This window comes from Balaenoptera musculus, chromosome X (genome assembly GCF_009873245.2).
Source record: "Balaenoptera musculus isolate JJ_BM4_2016_0621 chromosome X, mBalMus1.pri.v3, whole genome shotgun sequence".
Classification (NCBI taxonomy): domain Eukaryota; kingdom Metazoa; phylum Chordata; class Mammalia; order Artiodactyla; family Balaenopteridae; genus Balaenoptera; species Balaenoptera musculus.
Genome location: NC_045806.1, coordinates 35,487,114 through 35,508,890, shown reverse-complemented (window position 1 = coordinate 35,508,890; position 21,777 = coordinate 35,487,114). Strand labels below are relative to the sequence as shown.

The window sequence follows — 21,777 nt, the reverse complement described above, 5'->3', positions numbered from 1 at the left end:
TGGCATTTTGCCTTACTGTTTAAACATTATTTTTTCTTCTGCTTGACTCTGTTCCTTTCTCGGTTTCTGAAACATGTAATCTCTTTGATTTAGATTAGTATCCAGTGGAATTCCATACATCAGAAATTTCACATTTCTTTGGGAACTGTTGGTCCAAACTCAGGATGCAGTAACTGTCACAATACCATTCTCCATCAGCTTCAAGAAATGTTCAACAAAACACCAAATGTGGTTCAGTTATTACAGGTAATTAAGTTCATCTTCTGTTTAAAAATAAGACTCAGTCAGTGTTAGTGTCTCGTGTAAAACTCCTCAAAAAATCATGTGGACTTAACTTGTCTTTAACGACGAAAGTTTTTATGGAATGTGCCAGAAGGACATTGTCTCATTTGTGACGATTTTACTTTGAAAATTCTGAGGTTTTAGCAGACTGGATGCTCTCACGGCATTTGTTCCTTGTAGGTACTGTTTGATACTCAGGCTCCATTGAATGCCATCAACAAACTGCCCACTGTGCCGATGTTGGGCTTGACCCAGAGAACCAACACTGCCTACCAGTGCTTCTCCATCCTGCCGCAGTCGTCCACCCACATCAGACTGGCCTTCAGGAACATGTATTGCATTGATATATACTGCCGGAGTCGAGGCGTTGTGGCAATACGCGATGGGGCCTATAGTCTTTTTGATAATAGCAAGTTAGTTGAAGGTTTTTATCCTGCACCAGGGCTCAAGGTAATGGACTTTAGTGTTTACAGCATTAGTAAACATAAATGTGCTCTCTAAAACAATTCCTTCGAGGGGGAAATAACGGCGGGGAAAGCAACAAATTCCTGTTTAAATTTAATGAGTAGCCATGTTAATTCATCATCTCTGCAACTTCATTCTGAAGGAGCTAGAACTTCTGGTAAAGTGCTGTGCCTAGGTATATGAAATGATAAGATGTCCTTCCTTTTATTTCCTTACCATGTAATGAGTGAAGATACTAAAGAGAGTCCTATTTGCTATTTGGAACTTCAAGGAACTTTAAAAGTAGTCTTTATCAGTGAATATTGAGAAGCTTTGTTCATCAGTTCAGCTGTGATACTTTTTTTTTAAAATGTAGGGTCCTGGGCCACAACCCCTGGAGATTTTGGTGTGACAGCTCAGTTGTATGTTCTTATAGTTTAGAGTCAAATAGTTCCAAATGGCCTGTTTTGAAAATTAGTCCCAGTCTTGCCATTTTCCTACTCTGTTTTCAACTCTTACACAGTACAGCTCATTCTCTTGGTATTTACATCCTTACCTCTAAATAGCATGCTTTCATTGCTCTTTGCTGACTTCTTAGTTGAGGGCATTATCTGACTCTCATAATGGAAGATGAGGGTTTAATTCTTTTTTAGTTCTTTCTTATATGTCCCTTCCCCTTTCCAGGCTGCTCCCAGTACAGATTCATCTTCTTTCTTTCCTCCAACCTTGTGATATGGTTAGGTAGCAATTTAGGTAATTTTTCAGTGTTCACATTATTATGAGTATTTAACACTATTCTACCAAGCTTACTATGATTACTTTTCCTTTCTTGCTCAGCATTTATTTTCCTGGGAACTATTAATTAACTTTTTTGTTTCTTAGCTCTCTCTGTACTTATCACTAACTCAACCTTAAAGTCTCTACCATATATGTAACTCTCCCCTCAGTACGTTCACAAATCAGATACCTTACCAGTTTCATCTTGAAGACATCTCTTCCACAGTCCTCTGACCTCCAATCTGGAATAGTAGCACTCCAGACCTTTTGCCCAGTTTTGATTTAGGAATCTGCAGAGGGGTGGTGAAGCAGGAGATTCCTTCACTTCTCTGCTGTGTTGCATGCCCTGTGGCTTGGACCCCACGTCTTGTTCTTGGTTTACTTCATTGTTTTGGTGGAATACTTTCTATGTAGCTCCCTGGGAGAAGATACACGGGAGGTTAATTTGAGACCTTGTATGTCGGAAAGCGTCTTTAGTTTAGCGTCATCTAGTTGAGAGAGCGGCTAGGTGTAGAATTCTAGGTTGCAGTCATTTTCTGTAAGAATTTTGAAGGCATTGCTCCATTGTGCCCTAGCTTCTGTTGTGACCATTGAGACATTTCATCCTGTTGCAGTTCTTGAACCTTATGTGACTAAGTGGACTCTTTCAGTCTGGAAACTTACATCCTTTTGTTGTGGGGAATTTCCTTGTGCTCTTCCTCGAGTCTTTTCCTTTGTGTTCACTGTTAGCGCTTTCTAGTACCCCTACTGTTCTGAAGTTGGGCATCCTGGACTTATCCTCTAATTTTCTTATCTTTTCTGTTTTTTATCTCTTTGTTTCTGGGAGATTTACTTTTTTTTTTTTTTTTTCCAATCCTTCTATTTTTCATTTCCATCAAGAATTTTTTTTTGCCATCTTTTAAAAACTTTCCGAGAGCTCTTTCTGTTTCTGAAAGTTCATTTTCTGACATCCTGTTCTATGTGGCCGCATCATCTTCTCTTACCTCTTCCTGCATAATCTCCATTTCATCCACCTTTTTTTGTTTTCATCTCTTTCATATTAGTATTTTTCAAATATTAAGTGATTCTTAACTCTGTGCTTTTATTTAAGGGTGACACTTGCTGACTGTAATCTTCACTGCAGGATGATCTGCTTGGGCCATTTCATTGGGTAATTCCCAATGTCAGTAGCTTCAGGTCTTTTTGTTGGGCCAGTGTGAGTACCAAGAGAAGAGTATCAAGACTGCACAGCCGTTGTGCATCTGGCTCCCAATATTTGGCAAGTCAAATAAGAGAAGGAAACTAGTATTCTCAGCATTCAGTATGTAAACTTTAATCTCTAATTTTAGTATGGTACCCCTGGTGTCAATTGATCCTAGAGTTCCCCCCCCCCCGCCCCAATCAGAGACCTTCCACCTGGGTGGTAGAGGTCAGCCTAACTCAGTGGGAGTGCCAGAGGCTCTGGAGGGTTTCACTGTCTTTAAGACGTTTCACCCAGTCCTCTGCTCTTAGTCTGTTTCATTTCCATTTCCAGGGGTATCTGATGCTGCCAGTTCCTGTGTGTCTTGGAGATCTGGATGGAAATAGCTTTGCTTCTTGGCTTTCCCCACTGCTTGCTTAAGAAGAAACTTCCTCACATCAGATAGTTCAGTTACCACTCAACCATCTGCTCTGCAGCCTCCTAGAATTTATTGCTATTTCTCTCTTATCCCATTCTTCTTGTCTTCGTGACTTACCGCTTAAAAAAATTTTTTTAGGAGTTTCAGTGCGGTGTTGAGAGAAGATGAAATGTGTGTTGTGAATAATCTATTATCTTTAATTAGAAATCAGACTATGTACCTTTAAAAGCTTTTCAGTAATTCTGATAAGCTTGTAATCTGTATTTTTGAAGATTGGGAAGGTGGAGCATATTAAAGAGAATCTGGGACTTCCCTGGTGGCGCAGTGGTTAAGAATCCGCCTGCCAATGCAGGGGACACGGGTTCGAACCCTGGTCCAGGAAGATCCCACATGCCACGGAGCAACTAAGCCCATGCGCCACAACTACTGAGCCTGCGCTCTAGAGCCCGCGAGCCACAACTACTGAGCCCACATGCCACAACTACTGAAGCCTGTGCATCTAGAGCCCGTGCTCCACAACAAGAGAAGCCACCACAATGAGAAGCCCGCACACCGCAACAAAGAACAGTCCCCGCTCACCGCAACTAGAGAAAGCCCGCGTGCAGCAACAAAGACCCAACGCAGCCAAAAATAAATAAATAAATAAATAAAATTTATATTTAAAAAAAGAATCTGTTCTTGAGACATAAATTCTGGTAGCCTTGCTTAATTTTTGATGACATAACCTATAAAACAAGACTGTCCCACTTTTGATGTTTAAGATTAAGTCACATAAAATAAAAAGGGAAAAGGTGGCTTAGTTTCTTTATTAAGTTTTCCTCTTTCATATTTTCTGGCTTAAAAAGTGAGAACTCTCACTAAATAGGGAGTTTTCCAAGTCATTGAAGTTACTTATATGCCTAGCATACAACTTTTTATTCTTTTCCACGTTTTTGATTCAGAAATTAATAAGAAAATATTCTGGCCAGGGTGTACTTCTTTCTTCAACTTTTTGCTCACATAATAACATTTTAACTTAGATGTTATTTTTATTGTTGTGTTTAACTGTTTTCCTCAATTTTCCCCCTTCCTTCAAATTGATCACTCTCTCTTCTAGGTTGGCCTAACAATAGTGGCCATGTGTCAAACTTACATTTCAGATAATGGACATAATATGTTTGTTTCTGTTAACACATTCTCAGTGATTAAGAATATCTTACTAAAGTTAGGTAAAATAATCTAAATTTTACCTGTTTATATCCATAGACATTCCTGAATATGTTTGTTGACAGCAATCAGGATGCTCGAAGAAGGTCTGTAAATGAGGACGATAATCCCCCTTCTCCCATTGGAGGAGATATGATGGATTCTTTAATCTCACAACTCCAGCCACCACCCCAGCAACAGGTGATGTCTAGCTGAAATTCCAAACGGTGTCATATTTGTGTTACTTAAGAAGTTCCATAGGTGGCTCTGCTTCTTTGTTGAAAGGCAGGGAGGTCCTTGGTGGACCCGAGATGCCCAAGAAATTCATATGAAAAAATAGTGACAAAGGAAGACAGGAGGAGGCTTCTAGTGATGGGAAGTAAATGGTACCAGAAACAGCATTAACTTCAGACTCCCACACTTAAAATAATGTCAGGTGATCACCCATGTGGTCACAAAAGATGATCTCCAAATGGCCAGTAAGCACAGAAAAGGTGAACAGTGTCATCTGGTGTCACAGAATTACACATTACAGCCACAGTGAGATAATACCCCATACCCACAGAAATGTCTTTAAGGAAAAAAAAACTGATAGTCCTTGCCAACATTTGGTATTAGGACCATCTGAAACTCTCATTTACTACTGGAAGGTGTATAAAATGGTACAGCTACCTTGCAGTGGTATTTAGCATTATTCCGGAGTGCTAAGGCTGAACATTATGCATGCCTATGATTTAACAGTTCTACCTTAGGTATATACGCAACAGAAATGCAGCCAAAAGGGGCTTCCCTGGTGGCGCAGTGGTTAAGAATCCACCTGCCAATGCAGGGGACACGGGTTCGAGCCCTGGTCCGGGAAGATCGCACATGCCGCGGAGCAACTAAGCCCGTGCGCCACAACTACTGAGCCTGCGCTCTAGAGCCCGCGAGCCACAATCACTGAGCCCGTGTGCCACAACTACTGAGCCTGCGTGCCTAGAGCCCGTGCTCTGCAACAAGAGAAGCCACCGCCATGAGAAGGCCGTGCACCACAACGAAGAGTAGCCCCCGCTCCCTGCAACTAGAGAAAGCCCGCATGCAGCAATGAAGACCCAACACAGCCAAAAATAAACAAAAAATAAATAAATTTATTTAAAAAAATGCAACCAAAAAACACAGGAATGTTCATAGCAGCATTATTTATGCAAAAAATTGTAAACAACCCAAATATCCGGCAACAGTAGAATGAGTGAGTAAACTGGAGTATATTCATACAGTGGAATACTTTACAGAAATGAAAAAAGCTATTGCTACATGCAACGAAATGATGAATTTCACTGACGTAATGTTGAACAAAAGAAGCCAGACACTAATGAGTACATTCAGTATTTATATGAGATGCAAAAACACGCAAAACCAAGCTTGAGTGATGGAAGTCAGAGTTTGGGGAGGCGATAGAGACTTGGAAGGTGAGTGAGGGAGGCCTCTGGGGTTCTGGTAATGTCCTTCAGTATCTTGATCTATGTGGCAGTTACATTTATAAAAACTCATCAGACTATACGTTTAAGAGTCGTGTGCTTTACTGTATGTGATTCATACCTCAAGTTAAAAAAATAGACTAGGAAGAATTACATTGTCATTACTGGAGATGAAGGTGAAGGTGAGTAGAGGTCAGGCTGAACTACCATATTTCACTGACTCTAAAACTCCACCAAATGCATTGTTTTTATGTACTGCCCGAAACAACACTGCCAGTTCAACTACGACATGCCATGAATTGGAAGACACACACTGATTTCAGAGATGTTAAAATATGGGGGAAATTTATCTTAGAATCAGTCAAATGGTAGATAAATAATATAGATAAATCAGTTATATGGTAGATAAAATGAGCAAAAAACATCTTGGGGGCTATAAGTAGTGGTACTGCAAGGTCAGGAATGAGAATGTTGCTATTTTTAAAACATTTTGAAAGGGAGTTTTTTAAAACTTGCATTATTGTTGTGAATTTTGGGCATTTTCATACCTCACCTTTCCTATTTGGTAACCAGTGATGTGTGTAAATGTTAACACTGTAGCTCTTTATTGGGGAAAGCCACACTCACATAATCTGCATGGTTGGCCATTTTACCAGCATGGAATTTTCTTCTTTTCAGCCATTTCCAAAGCAGCCAGGATCATCAGGCGCTTATCCTCTAACTTCGCCCCCTACATCTTATCACAGCACAGTTAACCAGTCTCCCTCTATGATGCACACACAGTCTCCAGGTAAGATATTACTTATTCTCTTCTTGTGTTCAACTTTCAGATCCAAAATAGACACACGCATACACACACGCACACACACACTGAGAAATACTACACATGTAGCCTTAGATGTCAGAGGGAACTGCTTTGCTAGTCCGTGGCTGGATATTTGCCATTCATTCATTATGGCAGGGTTGTGAAATCTGTGTTCATGATTCAGGAGCACTTTTAAAAGGTTTGAGTTAAGTGGAGTTGTTGTCACCCAGAGCCAGACTCATGGCGCAACTCCAAGAATCACAACATGATCTATGTCAGAGGTCGACACACTAAGGCCTGTGGGCCGCATCCTATCCACCACCTGGTTTTGTAAATAGTCTCATCGGAACACAGCCACATCCATTTATGTAGTGTCTGTGGCTGCTTTCCCGCTACGACGACCCGTTTCAGAGAAGCCCCCTTACAGAAGGAGTTGGCAGAGCCCAGGTGTATGTGAACAGTGCCCCACCTCAGAGTCGGGCAGGCCACAACCTGCTTGTCTGAACAAGATGGCTCTGTTGGCGACCCCACGAAGTGCGCTGTAAAAACTGCTGGAGAGGGACTTCCCTGGCGGTCCAGTGGCTAAGACTTCGCCTTCCAATGCAGGAAGTGCAGGTTCGATCCCTGGTCGGGGAGCTAAGATCCCACATGCCTCGCGGCCAAAAAACCAACATATAAAACAGAAGCAATATTGTAACAAGTTCAATAAAGACTTTAAAAATGGTCCACATCAAAAAAAAAATCTTTAAAAAAAAATTGCTGGAGGGCTTCCCTGGTGGCGCAGTGGTTGGGAGTCTGCCTGCTAATGCAGGGGACGCGGGTTCGAGCCCTGGTCTGGGAAGATCCCACATGCCGCGGAGCGGCTGGGCCCGTGAGCCACACCTACTGAGCCTGCGCGCCTGGAGCCTGTGCCCCGCAACGGGAGGGGCCGCGATAGTGAAAGGCCCGCGCACCGCGATGAAGAGCGGTCCCTGCACCGCGACGAGGAGTGGCCCCCGCTTGCCGCAACTAGAGAAAGCCCTCGCACGAACCGAAGACCCAGCACAGCCAAAAATAAATAAATAAATAAATAAATAAATAAATAAAAGAAAAGTACCAGTGCTTATATACTCATAAAACCAAGCTGTTCTCAAACATTTAAAAAAAAAAAAAAATTGCTGGAGAATGCCAAACTTTGACTTTTAACAGAACAATTAATTCGTTGGTATGTCTTAAGTGCTTGCTCTGTGTCTAATGCTGCACGGTGCTGGGGATTCAGCAGTGAGCCCGATAGCAGTCCTGCTTCCCGAGCTTACCTTCTAGCAAAAGGAGCACTGGTATCGGATTTTTAGGGTAGGTGAGCCCTTCCCTGCTCATCAGAGATGGTGGGACCCCAGGTGAAGACTTGGAAGTCACTGTCGTGTCATTGAAGGTCCCTGAACCCTGAGCTGGTGGGAGACTCAGACCCTGTGAAGCTCCGACAGTAGACAGTGTGGGAGCCTGAGGAGGAGCAGCTGGGGAGCAAGGGGGAGAACGGGAAGCGGGGTCCCAGCGCCCGAGGGGAGGGAGTTTCTAGGATGTGGGTTGAGACTGGTTTCGTATAGAAGGAAGGAGAGATGATTATTTTGAAATAATTTTAGTGGCAGACAGGTATATAGTGCTTCCTGTGTGCCAAGCCCTGTTCTAAGCACTTTACCCTTTAATCCCTAGGCAGTAAATGGGTAATGCCTAGGGAATAAACGAATTAAACGAATTCGTTTATTCCCTAGGGAATAAACGATTAAACGAATACTGAGGCATGGAGAAGTTAAGTGACTAGTCCAGATCACACAGCTAAATATGTAAATATAATACTTAAAGGTTAATCAAGTTGATTAACATTTATTGAATATAAATATGTTAATATTGAATTCATACTGTATTGAATTAGTACTGCATTAGGTATTATAGAACATTAAAAATATGAAACTCTCTTACATAGTAGTAGAGAATTTGAAAGCTGCTGGTATTGAGGATAGTCATGGTAATGTAGCAAGTATTTTAATGTTGCACTGATAGTTTTGATAGCCATAGTCCCCACCCTTCATCATCCTAAATTAAAGCTAGTCCTGTGGCTAAATACCATCTTTAAGCTCATGTCTCCGAGTTTTTTATAGCTCCATCTAGGCCTCTCCCCCAAACTCGAGTCCTGTATTTTCCGGCTAACTATTCAGCATTTCTATGTAGATGTTTAGTCAACATCTGAAACTCAGCACGGCTGAAACTAAATTCCTAATACCCCCCAACCCTGCCCTGTGCTGCTTCTCCCATAGACACTGCATCTCAGCAAGTGGCAGCTTCTTCCTCCCTTCCTGTTACTTGGGCCAAAGCTGTAGGAGTCATGTTGGACTCCTCTTTCTCTCACACCCACAGTCAGTCAGTTACCGAATATTGTCAGCTCTATCCTCAGAATTCATCCAGAATCTAACCACTTTCACCATCTCAGCCTTCACCCTTTCCCGAGTCATTAGCCATCTCTCACCTGGGTAATTGCAGTTGCCTCTAACTGGTTTCACTGCCTCCTGCCCTACAGTCTGTTTTTCACCAGCAGCTAGAGTGATCCTTCTGGAAAAGAAGTTAGGTCATGACTCCTCTGCTCCAGACTCTGCAGTGGCCTCCCATCTCATTCAGGGTAAACCCTAAGTCCTTAGAGTGGCCTACAAGTCCCTGTGTGATCTGGGACCCTCCTCCCACCTCTCTGACCTAATCGTCTTCCATTCCCCCCTCCCCGCCTTGCTCACGCTGTTCCAGCCACACTGGCCTCCCCCTGTTATTTATAACTGCTGCTACCATTGGGGCCTTTGCACTAGCTCTTCTGATCCTTCACTTCACGTCTCAGCCCACATAGCCCCTTCTCAGAGAGGTCTCTGGTTGCTCTGTATAAAAAACAGCACCCACCTCCACCACTACACGATATAGCCCCCTTACCTTGCCCTGTTTTTCTCCATAGCACTTAGCATAACCTGACATATATTTGTTTGTCTTTCTCATTATACTAGAATATAAACTCCATGAGGGCAGGAATTTTTGTCTCTTGTTAACTGCTGCATCCCCAGTACCTACAACAATCCTTGGCATGAAATTGATGTTCATGCCTACTTGTTGAATGAGTGAGTGAGTGGATAAAAAAGTACGCTGGATTTTTTTTTTTAAACATCAGTCAATATAAGAGCTAGAATTTGGGCCCCATGGAATTGATGTATCTCTTTTTCCATACTGAAATTGTTCCAGTTTTTCTTTGTGCTATTCATGGGAGCTTTACTACTTGTTTCTTTAGTCTGTAGAGAGTCTTAACTCGGGGTCCTTGGACAGGACATAATATGTGTCCTGCAAGATCATCTATAATTATTTTCCTTTATTAGGAAATCTGCATGCCGCCAGCTCCCCCAGTGGGGCTTTGAGAGCCCCATCACCAGCATCATTTGTTCCAACTCCTCCCCCTTCCTCGCATGGAATCTCAATAGGACCAGGGGCCAGTTTTGCTAGTCCACATGGTGAGTCCATACCGGAAATCGCTAGAACATAAGAGTTTGATGTGAAAGTAGTTTTTGTTAAGTAAGTTTTTGTTAAATAAATTTTCTTCTTGCAAAATTAGCACTTGTGTATTGGGGAAATAGCAAAAGAAAGTACGTTTTTCCTGGGAATTCCCTGGTGGTCCCGTGGTTAGGACTCTGCGCTTCCACTGCAGGGGGCCCGGGTTCGGAACTAAGATCCCACGTGCCGCGTGGCGCGGCCAAAAATAAGAATACGTTTTTCCTAATCACACAACGAAGAGATCTACCAGTTAGTCTGTCTGCTTCGCACTCTCTCTCCCCCTCACTCGGCCTGTCACGCACCCCCGCTTGCCTGCCTGCCCGCCCAAATCTCTGTTGCTCTATCTTGCTCTCTACCCATCTTCTTCTCTCCCCTTAAACACCACCCCCCACACACAAAATTGGGACCCTACCATATGTATTGTTTTGAGACTTGAATTTTTTAACTCAAAAATTCTATTTTGAATTTGTTCAAAAAGATAAAGAATAGAAGAGGTAGCCAGTGAGGTGTTTCCTTTCGAGTCCACCAACCACCTAGTTCTTCCTCCCAAAGGCATTTAGTGCGACTGATTTCGCGTGCATTCTTGGAAGGATGTCTTATGCGGATTGTTCTTCCCCCTCTCTTTTACACACATGGCAGCATACTGCACACCGTGTTCGGTGCCTTACATTCGTCACTTAACTGTATCATGAATCCCGTGCCAAATCTGAACATAAAGAGCTTCCTCAGGTTTTACAGCTGTGTAGCATCTGTGATTTTCCTCTTTACTATTAATATTTGCAGGAACATTTCTGTCAGTAAAAACTACATCATCATACTAAATGGCTTCATAGTATCCCCTTGTCTGGGCATACCATGATTTAACCGTTCTCTTATTACGATACGTTTAGAATGTTTCTATTTTTTCACAACTGAAAATGGTGTCTTCTCTGCTCACAGGATTATTTTCTTAGGTAAGTTCCTAGAAGTGGAATTGCTGTCTCAAAGGGTTTGAGAAATTCTAAAGCTTTTGAAACATACTGCAAATTGCTCACCTAAAAGGCTGTACCAGTTTCCTCTAGTATTGTACAAGAATGTCTGTTTTCCTGCATCATTGCCAACAAGGGGTATTGTGATTTTTTGAAATCTTGGTCATTTTGGTAGGTAAAAAATGGCATATTACTGTTCGATGTGTGGTTTTTTGATTATTAGTGAAGTTGAACTTTTTTTTAATATTCATTAGTCTTTCGTGTTTCTTATTTTACACCTGCCAGTTTATATCCTTTGCCTATATTCTTGTGTTTTTTCTTACCGATTTGTAAGATTTCTAAGTAGGGAACATTTATTCTCTGATACATGGTAGAAGTATTTTCTCATTTTGTCATTTGGTTGCAAAGAGGTGTAAATATGTTAAAAGTATCTGCAGGATGAAATTTAAATATCAGATTGTTCAGGAGGTCACTGCTTTCAAAATTTGATTCTTGGTGCATTTCTTAGTCACTGTACCCTTTACTAAATAAAGAAAATGGAAAATTCCCTCTCTTCAGCCTTCTCTGAGTAGAATGAAAACATAATTTGTCAGGGTTAGTTTAAAAATATAAGATTTCTACCCTTAACGGAGCTTTGAGATTTTTTTGCTTAATATTTTCAAACATAGTGTTTGTTATATAGTGTAAAGTAGATTGTTACATATTACACATCTTGAAGCTTGTGTAAAGGTAAATTTTATCCTTTCTCAGTATTTTTTTATCTTCCTAATTTTTATATCATGTTCAAAAGTACAAAAACTACACCAAATAGAGATTCAAATGTGCCATGTGCATCAGGCTTCAGTGAAATATCTTACTGAAAGACAAAATAAAATATCACCACGTGGGGTTTAAGCATTTGAATGTTGTCAGCTATTTAACAGCTTTTCAGCTATTAAAATATAGGTTTTGAAAACCGTTTGTTTACTTGTTTCCAGGAACCCTGGACCCTAGTTCTCCATACACTATGGTGTCACCAAGTGGACGAGCAGGGAACTGGCCAGGGTCTCCTCAAGTGTCTGGCCCCTCACCAGCAACACGCATGCCTGGGATGTCACCAGCCAACCCATCACTACATTCTCCAGTTCCAGATGCTTCTCATTCCCCTCGAGCTGGAACAAGTGAGTGTCATCGACACTTTTATGTTAGCTTTTAGGATAACCAATAAATGACCTGTTTTAATCATTCTATCCTCATCCTCACATTTGAAAGTCATGACTTAATAAGGATACTCAATAACTTAAACTTCTATCCATTTAGTAAATTGGTTGTAACAGTAGTTAAATTTGTAAAAGTCGGGCAAAATGTAAGAAAGGGGAATGTCTCCTCCAGAAGTCTTCTGAGGTGAATCCTGTACCTCTGTTATGACTACTAACTTAGCTGCACTACTAGACCTTAAAAGATACCTAAAGGTAACTGACAAGGTTATGCAAACTAACACAGAAAAGAAGAATTGTACACATATGTTCATTAGCTTTTGCCATGTGACTTTTAGTGGCTTAAAACAACAATCATATGTTCGCTCGCTGTTCTGCAGATTGGCAATTTAGGCTGAGCCCAGCTGGGTGATTCTTCCAGGCTCTGCTGGGCTCACTCATGCATCTGTGGTCAGCTCCTGGGTTAGCTGGGGCCTGGCTTCTCTCTGCTGCTTGTGGTCTCATACTTGATCATGGGCTTGCTCACCTGGGGCTGGACAGGATTCCAAGAGGGTCAGTAAAAGCCTAGGCCTGCAGCTGGCACTGTGTCATTTCCACTGCATTCTGTAGGCCACAGCAAGTCACACGGCCAGCCCAGATCCCAAGCAAAGAAGTAGACCCCACTCCTTGAAGGAACTGCTGCAAAGTCACACTGCAAGGGACCTGGCTGCAGGGAGGAGAGTAACTGTAAGGAAACTAATATGTGATTGTTAACACCGCAGGGAGTAACGGAAACAGTATGGATTGCTATAGAAAAGCACAGGTGTTTAATAAAAGCAAAACAGGGAACAGCGAGATTGTGTGTATTTGTAAAAAAATGACGTTTTCCTTCCCAAAAGGTTCCCAAACGATGCCCACAAACATGCCTCCACCTCGTAAACTACCTCAGCGCTCCTGGGCGGCCTCCATCCCTACCATCCTCACTCACAGTGCCTTGAATATTTTACTGCTGCCCTCTCCAACGCCAGGCCTCGTGCCCGGCCTAGCAGGTAGTTACCTTTGTTCTCCGCTTGAGAGATTCCTTGGATCCGTCATCATGAGACGACACCTTCAAAGAATTATTCAACAAGAAACGGTATGTGGGTACCTGCTGGATTCCTAAGTGGTGATTGTCAAAGCAGGTGCTAAGTTGCTTCCTAGAATAGGATCTGAACTGAAGTGCTATTCCCTCACCTCCTTTAACCAGCCTGTTAGAATTATGTTTTGCCCTCCACCCTAGCATTAAAAATGGATCCACTATTTTCTTTTCCATTCTTACATTAACAAGTTCCTTCACTTATAATTTTCCATACTGTAGCTATCATGGACCTGGAGATAGGTCCCCACGATACCATAGGACAAGTGCACCCAGGATGTGACTTGGTAGAGAATAGTATGTGAGTAACTACTTGCCCTCTGGAATGCTCCTGCGGGCAGGCTGACTCTGAATCTGTGATCATAAAATTATTTATGATCACAAGGATGAAAGCTACTTTTTAAATACATGAGCAATTGGGGATTTCCCTGGCGGTCCAGTGGCTAAGACGTGCTTCCAGTGCACAGGGCCTGGGTTCGATCCCTAGTCAGGGAACTAGATCCCACATGCCGCAACTAAGAGTTCGCATGCCGCAACTAAGACCTGGCACAGCCAGAATAAATAAATAAATAAGTATTTTTAAAAAACACATGAGCAACTGAATTGATTTAAAACTCTTATAGAAAAAGACTTCTATCCTGTGGTGATACCCTTAGGAGACAGTTCAGAGTTGAGAGCACCAGTTCTATAATCAGGCTACCCCAGTTTGTAGCCAGGCCATGCCACTGGCTGGTACGAGCTTCAGCACATTTCTTCACCTTTTTGATAATAGTAGATAGTAGTATCTACCTAACTCACAGCAGTTGTGGGAATTTGAGATAACTTCATATAAAACCTTTACATAATGTTTTGGTATCCAGTTACATATTATTTATAATAATTATTATTGATATTTATGTTAATGAGGTAGTCAGAATGGTGAATGTTTAAAATAGCCTCTGCACAGATGGCACCAAGCTATTTTGCAGCCTTCATATTCAAATTTGAAAGAAAGAAAAGTTTTAACGTAAGTTGAAATAAATTAGCATTCAAAAGTAATCATCAAAAAAAAAAAAAAAAAAAAAAGTAATCATCAGACCTGTGATCTAGCCTCACCTCTGCCATTTAAAAGCCATGTAAGCTTTCAGCCCTTTGAACCTCATTTTGCTCATCTGCATAATCAGCATATTAGGCTAGAGCAGAGGTCAGTAAACTATGGGCCTGGAGGCCAAGTCCTGCCCTCCACCTGTTTTTGTAAAGTTTCGTTGGAACACAGCCACACGCATTCAATTGCGTACTGTCTATGGCTGCTTTCATCTCTCATGGCCTCATTGGGTGGTTGCAGCAGAGACCATAGACCCTAAAATATTTACCAACCCCTGGACTAGCATATCGTCCCAGTCCAGATCTAACATTTTGTAACTGAACTCTTTATTCTTTTTTCCTACTGGATCTTTTTTAAAAAACTTATTGTGGACAATTTTAAGCATATACAAAAGTAGAGAGAATCGTATAATAAACCTGCCTGTTCTCATCACCCACCTGCAACAGTGAACTCACACTAATATTGTTTCATCTATAACTCCTCCTCCCAGATTGTTTGACAGCAAATTCTTGACATCATTTCATCCATAGTTTCTTTATCATCAGATTTCTAATTGGTGTCCAGATTTCCCAAGTTGTCACAGATTTTACCATCTGAATTTTACCATCTGAATCAAAATCCATGTTCTTAAGTCCTTTCTAAACAATAGGTTCCCCCTCCATTTCTCATTAGATAATGTATTTGTTGAAGAAGCCATATCATTTGTCCTGTAGAGTTTCTCACAGTCTGGATCTTGCTGATCGCATCCCTTTGGAATCATCTAACGTGTTCTTTTGACCTCCATATTTCTGTAATTGATCAACCCTGTGGATCTGACTATGAATTCACGCTCAGGTTGGTTGTGGTTTTGATAGATGGTGTTATGTTCTTCCACCAAGAGACACATAATGTCTGATTGCCCCTGTTTGCCATATGGTTAGCAACTGTTGTTGCTCAGTGCCTAGATACCTTTTTGTGAAACAGGTATCTACTTAGTTGTTTTCCTTTGGAAACATTTCCCTAGTTAACATTTTCATTTTCTCTTTGACTTACATATTATTTCACATGTTAATTTGATGCATGCTTCTTGTTTTGCAGCTACAGCTGATAAATTCCAATGAACCCGGAGTGATCATGTTTAAGACTGATGCGCTGAAATGCAGAGTAGCCCTTAGTCCCAAAACCAACCAAACACTTCAGCTAAAAGTGACACCCGAAAATGCAGGACAGTGGAAACCTGATGAACTTCAAGTTTTAGAGAAATTCTTTGAAACAAGAGTATGTGTTTCTTAACGCATAATTTTAATACAGTCAGTGAAACAGGAGTCAAGGTAGAATGAAGAGTAACTTAACTTGCTTTATTTATCCTTGTAGGTTGCAGGACCGCCATTTAAAGCCAATACATTAATAGCTTTCACCAAGCTGTTAGGAGCTCCTACACACATCCTCAGGGACTGTGTGCATATTATGAAGCTAGAGTTGGTAAGTTACAGTGACACACAGACTTTTCTAGCCAGGTCGGTCTGAGGAGGTTGGAGTTGGTGGGAACAGTATATGTTGGTTTTCACCCATTTATGTTATGTACTTCCATTTTTCTCTTGCATTCTTAATTTTTAACTTAAATTTTTTTTGTCTTTGGGTAGGTAACACAATCCTCTTGTATCTTTTGAATTTAGAACGAGGTGATACAGTGGGAAATTTCGCATCCGTCCCTATCCAGCCATCTAGTCCTCCTCCCCACAGGCAATCCAAGTTATCAGTGGCTTCTCTCTTATAAAAAGATACATTTAATATACTCTTCCTCCTCCCCGATCATGAAGTAATCCTCCCGTGGTTTCTCCTAATACTGTTACGGATTCATTTTGTAAACTACTTATATATTTGATCCATTTAAAACGTATCTTGGGGTCAAACGGTGAGGTATGGGCCCAATTTTTTCAGATGCCCCCAACTGCCCTAATACCATTTATTGAAAAATCTATCCTCTCTGGGGAGATTTTTAAATGCCTCTTCTTTTCTATGAAAGTATACAATTATATAGCTGGAATCCAGATGGCAGCTAATTTTATTTTTCCAATCTTGCAGTAGTCCTTTCATTTTAATGTTTCTAGCATTGCTTTGGGTAATTCCAAATACCTCACTCCTTTTTTCAGTTGGTGTTTTATTATTAATATTGGGACGGCAGCGTTCCTTTGCTAGTAGTAGTCTCAGCATTTGGCTTCTGCTCTGATAGGCTATAGGAAACATTATTTATGTTTAAAAAAAATCCATTTGAGTTTTTAAAGGAGTAAATATTTATGTCACTAAAAAAGCTCCAGTAGATATAATTTAAAATTATTAATGCAGTTTGACTATTTTGTTTTAGGGAAGGAGTTGGAAATGAGACTGGGAAGTCTAGATTGGCACCAGTTAAGCTCCTTGAATGCCAGTGTTGGTCCTTGGGGGGCGGGGGGGACAGCATGGATCACTGCATGTCACTGAGCATTTGTGAGCTAGATTAGAACCATGCTCTAGGACATGTGTCTGGCAGTGGTGTAAGGATGGATTGGGAGAGGCAGCCACTGGAAGGGACCATTAGGGGGGCCACGGGAGAATGGAGCCCTGAGCTCAGTGGCATCAGTGAAAATAGAGAGGAGGGAACAGATGTCAGAGACACCGAGGAAGGAGAACCCGCAGGCCTTGGGAATTAATGAAGTGGGAGGGAAGGAAGGCGAACGTATCATATAAATCCAGAGCTGACTCTTCAGTTAGGAACTTCACATGTATATTTCCTTTTAGAAAAGGCAGGTTATCAACTTTATGATCTACTGATAATTGAGTATAAAATTCCGTCTAACCTTTCAGGCTCCTACACTAGAATATAATTTTAAATGTTCATATGACTTTATCATAATTTTTTTTTTTTTCCAAAACAGTTTCCTGACCAGGCAACACAGCTAAAATGGAACGTTCAGTTTTGCCTGACGATCCCTCCCAGTGCACCGCCAATTGCACCTCCTGGGACACCTGCTGTGGTGCTGAAATCCAAAATGCTATTTTTTGTGAGTACCACCTGGCGTGCACATGTGTGTGTGTGTGTGTGTATGTGTGTGTGTGTATATGGGTGCAGGTGCACAGAGCTTCTGAGGGAGAAGCCATTTGAGGATAACAGAGCATCTTTTGGATAACTGCAGAAATTACCTGTTGCTGCCAAATATAGGCCCAGATCCCTTAATTGTCAGTTTAGACCTCGCATAATCTTGGTTCCTTTAGTAAGAAATATATTGAACTAGGTAATTGTGTGACACAGTTGCATCTTAATCATAATATTTAGTTGTTTGTTACTTTTCTTGTTCTATTTAATTTTCTTTTACTTGTATCTTAATCTGACAGTAGAGGAAATGATAGTACTTTTGATACATTTAGATATTTTGTTTTCTTACTGTGTTTTTATTCTCTTTTGTTTGTGTTGTGTCTGCAGCTTCAGCTAACTCAGAAAACATCGGTCCCTCCCCAAGAACCTGTTAGTATTATAGTTCCAATCATTTATGACATGGCTTCAGGTACCACCCAGCAGGCAGACATTCCCAGACAGCAGAACTCTTCTGTTGCTGCTCCCATGATGGTCAGCAACATTCTGAAGAGGTTTGCAGAGATGAACCCACCACGACAAGGTACATGACCAGTAGATAATATTTTATTGCATATATGTTATAAACGTTCTTTTGAGAGATCCCCCTTCTCCCCTCTGCTCCCCTCCTTACCCACCTTGCTCCCCAGTCCTAGTAGTAGAGCTCTGGTTGCCGTGGCCCTCTTAATGTCTGCCTGTCGCTTTCTTCCTTTCTCACTGGTTCTTCAGTTTTGTCCATGTCTCTGCTGCCTGGACTTTATTTTTGTTAGTGATTTACTATTGGGACTGACCCAGTTGCTAATGCCAGAAGCTTGTATTTATAGCACACGTTGCCACAAAGCCCTAGGTTAGGATGATAGAATTTTCCATGGCTGTGAACTCCTGCCCCACCATCGATACGTGCCACTCTGTACATCACCAAGTTGAAATGCATGTTGGTTTCTCCTATTTCATGGTTCAGTCATGAATAGAATAATATCACTCAAACTTCTGTATCTTCTAAATGTTTTGTGAAGAATAAAAGCTGATACAAATGGCATCACTGCTTTTTGGGCTTCTTATATAAGTGTCAGGCGGGTGCAAGTGAACCTTTTCACCAAGTGCACAATGAAGCTCTCAAACTGAACATTTTCGAAGAGATCAGAATGATTCTGGTAGATAAACAAGGTCCCTTCAATACCGGAGTATCCTATGCTTAACACGGAACTTCTGGCAGTGCTAAATTTTTTATTATAAAACATAAAGCTCAGCAAAGAGAACTTCTCTTCCATTCTGCTTATTTCTAACATTAAGGAAATTAAATTAAATTTTGCTTATTTCTAATATTAAGGAAGTCCTCTATATCTTTCTGTTTAGAATAGTATGATAACAGAATTAGTTTTTTAAATGAGGGAAAGTTGTTCTCTGAAACATTTTTTAGGTACCACAGTGTCAAAATTTTACTAGACACAGGAATCATGGGAGAAATTATATTTTCAGCTGTTTGTTGCCCCATATTGTGTACATAGACAAGTTCTCACCTACGTATAGTTTATAAGGAACGCACTGGGCAGTAGAGAAGGGTGTGCTTCTTTTGTTGTAATGCTTCTTCCACTTCTTACAATTTTCTGCTTTCATCCTTTGACTTCTCTTCTTTCAGCTCAAAATAGGTCCTTCAGAATCAAAGTTCAAAGCTATCAGCATTTTCCAAGTAGCAGTTCAGTGTAACTTTGATAATAAACACCATTCCTTCGCAAGCAGATGACTATCATTATTATGTCTCGTGGAATTTAAAATTTAAAGGAAAGAATGTTTGATCCTGTTGGGATCGAGCAAGTTTTTCTCCCGATCAATAACGAAAATGTGTTTTTTAAAAAAGAAAAAGTTGTAACTTCTTTTATTTAAGAAATTGTTGCGATATTTTGGAAGTATTTTTCTTTTTTTCTTTTATTTGACCTTAGACTGGTTAAACCTTTGGATTTTTCTTTCCGTACCTTAATTCTCCAGTAGTTGGAGAGAAGGTTGCAGTGACTTGCGCAGGATCACTGCACATCCTGCCCTTTGCCGGAAGGCCATTATTCAATTGAGGTCTTCACTTCCCTTGCTCTCAGCCACTGTAGCGTTAGGCCATGCTCTAGGGAAAGGACCCGGTTTGGGGTTTCTAATATTTACAACTGGTTTTGGTTTATTGTATTGAAATATTTGAGATATATATATATATATATATATGTGTGTGTGTGTATGTATACACACACACACACACACACACAATAAGTAAGAGGCAGGGTATTTCGTTCTTTGAGCAAAGGGGAAATTGAGAGGATGAATCATTAACCTCCCCCAACCACCCCCCCCCCCCCCGTACACACGCACACAAACAAATCTTGTTTTGGATTGTTGGTGTGCCGTACTGTAGCCTCCCTCCCTCCCCTCCTCCCAAACTCATCACTTCCTCCCCGCTGAAGGAGGAATCATTTTATTTTTGTATTAATTGATTTTAACGTTGAACTCCAGAAGTTGATCAATTCCTGGAAATTTGGGGGAAACTCCAATAGATGTCATAGACCTGCACTGTCCAGTATAACTGCCACTCTTCACATGTGGCTATTTAAATTTAAGTTATTTAAAATCAAATAAAATGTAAAATTCAGTTCCTCAGTCACACTGGCTATATTACAAGTATTCAGTAGCCACAGCACACATATAGAATATTTCTGTCATCACAGAAGGTTCTATTAGTGCCGTCGTGGACATTTTTATCTGGCCTTTAATGCAACATCAGAAGGACACCATTGATGTTGTTAACTAATATATAAATATAAAATTAGATCTTTCATTAGATCGAAGAAAAGGTCGTCAGGAGCCTTGAAGTCTGACTTCAAAGGCTTAGCCAATGCTCCAGTGTTTCTGTAGAGAAACTCTAGGCATATTGTCTTAAATTCAGATCTAACTGGGAGTTGCCCAAAATGTCTTCATGATGAAAAAACAAAACCCAAACCAAGTATCATCTGATACTTAACACCAAAGCTTAATCCCCTATAATCCGTGCAGTTAAAATCTAGTCTTTTGTTTTGGTCTTTAAAGTTCTTGCTAATTTTAGATTTAATTACCCCTACCCCCACCGGTGTGTTAACATCATCTTTCCTGTATTGCGAATAGCTAATGACCATTTTTCTCTGTTGCAGGTGAATGCACAATATTTGCAGCTGTTCGTGATTTAATGGCTAATCTTACACTGCCCCCTGGTGGGCGTCCATAGACACTATTGTTTTTAAACCAGGAAAGCTGACAAAAGAGACAAAACAACAAAAAAAAAAATCTGAATTCAGCCTTCAGTTTAAAAAAGCAAAAGGACTTTTTTGACTTTAAGAGCTGAATATTCTAAAGTGGCAAAAATTTTCAGGGTGCACTTCTTTCATCAAAAAGACCATCAATCTTTTGTATAGTGAACTTGTATAGTGTGTTTAAATGGGACACATTTCAAACTAGGTAATACATCAGTGTCCGTTTGCCAGTAATAGATTTAATATTCTGTTTTATACTATAAAGATATGGAAATGCCAAACTTGTTTATTTAATTGTTTTCTTATGTTTTGGGTGTGATAGTCCTTTTTTGGTTTTTGTTTTGTTTTTTAAGGCAGGCCTGTCATTTTTGAATACTGTAAAACTGTGATAAACTTTATATTGAAGCTGTATTTTAATATGACCGCTTTGAATCCTTACATGAAAATGTTCTGGGAGTTGTTATAAACATATCCCAAAGAAGCAATATTTAATAAAACTAGGTTAAAAAAAGTGACACTCACTTGTGTGTGTATCAGCTCTGTAGACTTCTCAGGGCCTCCCTTCATCTTTAACCTGGTGGGGCCAGTAATTAATTTCTAATAATACATGTCTGAAATTTGACCAAAACATCTGCTTCTTTGTTTCAAGGTTAATTTATTTTCTTTAAACATTCCTAATTTGACTGGTGGTTAACACTTAAGACCTTGGTTGTCTTTCAGTGTAGGATTTGGGTAAAAAAGAAAGAACCCAATCTTTGAGAACAGACAGTGAGTAGTTCATATTGATCAAGGATCCCAAATACTGCAGTCATTCTCTGTTGAGGATGTGGGAACTTTTCTGTTAGGCAAATTTAGTTTACAGGATACTTCTGCATACAGCATTAATTAGGAAACCAAGAACTTGAATGCTCTACCCTTGCATGAAATTTCTGTGACGTTTCTTTATCTTGATTAACTTCTCCCC

The 21,777-nt window shown here is 40.6% G+C and overlaps 1 protein-coding gene across 5 annotated transcripts in view; it reads left to right on the top strand.

Moving 5' to 3' along the window:
• MED14 (mediator complex subunit 14) overlaps positions 1–21,324 on the top strand; it is a 72,940-nt gene extending 51,616 nt beyond the window's left edge. The window contains exons 20-31 of one of the 5 annotated variants that reach the window (XM_036839710.1): positions 94–246; positions 463–732; positions 4,347–4,487; positions 6,422–6,533; positions 9,929–10,060; positions 12,046–12,228; positions 13,143–13,378; positions 15,540–15,719; positions 15,816–15,923; positions 17,357–17,482; positions 17,902–18,094; positions 20,715–21,324. In XM_036839710.1, the coding sequence (XP_036695605.1) occupies positions 94–246; positions 463–732; positions 4,347–4,487; positions 6,422–6,533; positions 9,929–10,060; positions 12,046–12,228; positions 13,143–13,378; positions 15,540–15,719; positions 15,816–15,923; positions 17,357–17,482; positions 17,902–18,094; positions 20,715–20,788 (1,908 nt within the window). In that variant the 3' untranslated portion in view covers positions 20,789–21,324. Of the gene's footprint in view, positions 1–93; positions 247–462; positions 733–4,346; positions 4,488–6,421; positions 6,534–9,928; positions 10,061–12,045; positions 12,229–13,142; positions 13,379–15,175; positions 15,297–15,539; positions 15,720–15,815; positions 15,924–17,356; positions 17,483–17,901; positions 18,095–20,714 lie in introns of those variants that run through there. The other 4 variants (XM_036839712.1, XM_036839714.1, XM_036839713.1 and 1 more) reach the window with 4 other exon arrangements.
• The last annotated feature ends 453 nt before the right edge of the window (positions 21,325–21,777 follow it).